This window comes from Anneissia japonica, unplaced genomic scaffold (assembly GCF_011630105.1).
Source record: "Anneissia japonica isolate Jap-2015-1 unplaced genomic scaffold, ASM1163010v1 scaffold270_len118670_cov106, whole genome shotgun sequence".
Lineage (NCBI taxonomy): Eukaryota > Metazoa > Echinodermata > Crinoidea > Comatulida > Comatulidae > Anneissia > Anneissia japonica.
This window is the reverse complement of record NW_022751752.1, coordinates 114,222-118,681: the sequence shown is the minus strand read 5'-3', so window position 1 is coordinate 118,681 and position 4,460 is coordinate 114,222. Positions and strand designations below refer to the sequence as shown.

At 36.6% G+C, this 4,460-nt stretch overlaps 1 protein-coding gene across 1 annotated transcript in view; it reads left to right on the top strand.

Annotated features, from left to right (window-relative positions):
- Positions 1–2,131: 2,131 nt before the first annotated feature.
- The window catches only part of LOC117121804, a gene marked incomplete at its 5' end in the record, with an annotated part of 108,795 nt that continues 106,466 nt past the window's right edge, over positions 2,132–4,460 (top strand). The window contains one exon of the mRNA XM_033267115.1: positions 2,132–2,318. Within this exon, the coding sequence (XP_033123006.1) occupies positions 2,132–2,318 (187 nt within the window). The remainder of the gene's footprint in view (positions 2,319–4,460) is intronic.

The following is a 4,460-nucleotide window of genomic DNA, read 5'->3' as shown; positions in this document are numbered from 1 at the left end:
GTTGGCTAGAATTGTGGGCTGGCTTATTGTTGGCTGGCTTATTGTTGGCTAACTTGACTCAAGTCAGATTTACTTACGATTACGTCGTTTTATCGTAAGAAAATGCGATTTGACAGGAAACCGATTGCGACTGGTGCGTTGTGAAATCGACGTAACGTAAACTAAAATCGTCGCAAAACAGTTTTGGACAGGAAACCGACGTATTGAATTTTCATGTGATACGTCGATTTTACACTATTTGACAGGAAACCGCGATTTAGTGACTTTTTGTTGAATGAACTCGCATACGTTGCTTTGCAAACGATTCTTATGAAAAGTTGACTTGGAGTCAAGCGTAAGCGGAAACGTATGCTGTCTGTATATCTTGCCTATACAACAACATTGTCGACGAACTAGAACTCTCATTCATTGACTTACGTATTGATAATAAAATAGTTAAAAAGAAGCGTATCCTCCATTTTCTTCAAACAAAATAATAGGCATGTAAAATCTTATAGATTTTGTTAGCCCTATACTCAGTGGCGGCTCTAGGATATAATTTATGGGGGGGGGGCTAAGTATTTATGAGTGTAACTATAGCGCGCAGCGTTATCTGAGGGCCGAAGACCGGGGGTTGGCTATGGGAGGGGGTGCTCCTACTCCCAAAATGAGATATTTGTGAAAAAAATTGGGACTCCTAGATGGCTTGAAATGGCTGGGATGGTAAAACTAGGCCTATTTTTGTCCGACTGCCCGACGAGCTTTGGCCGATGGATGGAGGGCTTGACAAGACCAATGGGGGCCATTACCAGACCGATAGGGGCTTAAGCCCCCTGTCCCCCCCCACGATGGCACCGCCACTGCCTATACATCCGTCAATTATCACTGGAGTATTGCGATTTACTGCAGTAAATGGACCAGAGATTTTTTTTCCGTGGGTGGTCAAGAATAAGGATTGCAATTAGATTTAATTAATTACATTTATTATACAAAAAAACTTATATAATATAAAAATAATATATAGAACATATAATATAAATAAATAAAATATATAATATATAGGCCTATTGCAGGTTTTTCTGTTAATTTCAATAAACAATTTTTTAAAGTGTATTTCATTCTTAATTTTAATTCCTGTTTATATTTAACAACCCGAACTTATAATTTTAACATTAAAATCATGTTTTCTGTATTAACTGTATATCTGGAGATAAGATTTTTCTGTCAGTTCAAAACATAGCATTAAATAAGTGAAATGAAATAAACAAAGTACAATATAGGCCTAATTGATATTTTGAGAACGAAACACGAAAATCGATAACGAGAAAGTTAGCAAATCAAGATTTGTAGTCCCTATACTGTACTACAAAACTTAGAACTAGACTATTGTTTAAATCGAACGGTGAAAATTGTTCTCGAATTTCGCCAGGTTATTTTAATGAGGAAACCAGACAGGAAGTAAGAAATGTTAACATATTGCAGTCGCAAAGAAAAATTCAACTTGACGTAACATGCATGTGACGACGTTAGGAGAGGCTATGTCGTTCGAGCTTGAAAAATTCAACTTGTCGTAAGAATCGTTACCGGCTTATTTTGTCTGCGGCCCAGCACGACCAAGACGCGGCTGTTTTTGTCCAACTTCTCATAACAGTCGTAAGGATTGTAAGAATCGTATGAATCGTAAGAAATTCTTAATTTTACGTCGACAGGAAACCAGGCTTTAGGGCCTAAAAAGCTGCATTCACTCCAAATTCGGTTCGGGAATCGTAGAACGTTTTCGATGCGCGTCTTAGTACGCGCCTCTATTCTTTATCATTGATTAGATATTCCATTTTCCTTTCGTTAGCTATACGAACCGAATTCGGATTTAGTGTGAATGCAGCTTAATACTAGGCCCAGACTGGGTTAGGAATAAATACTTGTACGAATAGTATTTCTAATCAGCCATTTTTTAAATTAAATTTAGGACACAAGTACCGTTCTTTCTCACATGATCATTCAGGAATAGTACCTAGGCTATGGTCCCACCTACTAGTGACTGAATTAACTTTTTTTTAAACTGATTCTTGGTCAAATTTAATAAAAATTTTGAAAGCCTACTTTAAAATTCAAATTCAAATATATATTTAAATATTAATATTTTTTTTTTTAGGTTGAGGTTAAAGCTGGTCAAAGCAAAGATAAGTTGGTGGTGAATGTAAATGCAAAAGAATCTGTTGGTGATATTGTTTCATGTGTTGGCCACTTTATCGAATTTGTTGTTTCGAAGCCAGAGATACCAGTAACAGTAGCTGCTGTACCAACAATTGATCCTTTCAGATTAATGATGGATAACCAACGTCAGTCTAGATTGTGTGTTTGATTCAGGTTACTTTACAACTTTACCTTACATACTGTAATGCCACTGTGAATAGAAAAAAGCTTATAATACCCAATAACACTCTTGCCAAATAAACAGTATACAGCTTCTAATCTTGTGTGATGTCTTTTTATATGTTGAACAAAACTAGACGGGAAATGTCAACAAGTCTGTAGAATGGCGGCCATTTTGAAAAATAAAAAATAAAAAATAAAAAAGGCCTCTTCCTCAATTTAAAAAAAAAGCTGGACGTGAAACATGTTTTTTTTTTTACTTGGCCTTATTTCAACTTTGCGTAAGAGTCGTAAGAATCGTAAGAAACGTATGAAACGTAAGAAATTCTGACCTTTACGTCGACAGGAAACCAGGCTTTAATTGACGGAAGTCAGTGGGGATCATCTGGCTGGACTATTCACAGAATATCCATTCCTGCAAAACAATTAATTAAATAGATCTTTTGTGAATATCTGGGAAAATATAAATTCCATCATCTGATTGAAAACTGAAGAATAAGTACAATTACTTATCAAGTATTTACAATAACCAGTGCATTCACAATCACTCACAACAAAGCCAGGCAGAAGGCGTGATGAGGCTATGTATTTTGATTTTTAAATTGGTGTATTTTTAAAATTTCAATATTTTAAAATTTTTTAAATAAAATGTCTAATTTATTAAAACGTAGGTGTAAATTTCTCAAAATGTAGATCTAGTTTCCCAAAATGAAGTTCTAATTTTTCAAAACGTAGTTCAAATTTTCCAAAATGTAGTTCTAATTTCTTTAAAATGTAAATCAAATTCAAAACGTAGGTATGACTTGATCAAACGCCCTCTCCAAATTCTATTCCAAAACGTAAATCAAAAACCAGCCTGGTTTGAAATGGACTTTTGCTGCGTATGGCACTAGACTTGCGAAATGTAAATCAAAACTAATCAGCCAAGCATGACGTGGGCCTGTTCCATTAATGATGGGGGAATCATTTTTCGCTGCAGTCCAATGCCGTGAACAACGCTTCCCAGTGCATCTGCTGGTCAGGGTACCGCGACCAAGGCATTATAGGCTAGGCTTATGTGAATTGGAATTTGCAACAAGGTCTTGGACTAGGCCTCTATACTATAGTAGGAGGCCTGGTCCTAGTCTAGGCCTATAATATAGTAAAATTCTGTATAAGTAGTCATATGATTACGGGCTTACATTGTACCAAGGTCGATATTAACGATCGCATTTATTTTTCATTGAAAATAAAAAGAAAACTTTAAATAATTTAACTTAAGGATTTTAAAATATTCCAAACCTGTACGCTTAAAAATAATAAAAAATAAATAATGTTAACTTAAAACACAAACAACACGATAGGATATAAAGTTTGAGAGATTTGTATACGCCTGTACTGTAACTTCTTTTTGGGGTTGCTACCAGTGGCGGCTCTAGGATATATTTTCTGGGGGGGGGATATATTTTCTGGGGGACTAAGTTGTCCGACTGGGGGACTTGATCTCGTAGGTTCGAGCTGGAGGAAGGGGTTAAGAGGGGGTTCCCCTCCCAAATGAGATTTGTTTAATGAATATCAACCGAAAATGGCACTCTCAGACTGTGACAGACATGTGTTGGCTTGGTGTGGGCCTATTTTTATATATTTAATGGCCTGACTGCCCGACGAGCTCTGTCCGGCGGGGGGGGGGGGGGCCTTGACCTGTCCGGTAAGGGATTAAGCCCCCCCCCACCTCCGTCAGCGCCCGAGCGTGGCGCCACTGATGTAACAACTGTTGATTGTAGCAATCCCAAAAACGAACTGCGCTTCAGAAAATACAGTGCAAGTATACCATGTTATTCTGGCAAACTTCATATCATATCGCGTTGTTTGTGTTTTGAGTTAACTTAATTTTTGTTGAATATTTTAAAATCCTTAAGTATTTTTTTTTTAAATTTTCAATGAAAAATAAATGCGATCGTAAATATTGACCTTGGTACAAAATAAATTTGTAATCATAATGACTACTTATACAGAATTTTACTATATTATAGGCCTAGACTAGGACCAGGCCTCCTACTATAGTATAGAGGCCTAGTCCAAGACCTTGTTGCAAATCCCAGCCCACATAAGCCTAGCCTATAATGCCA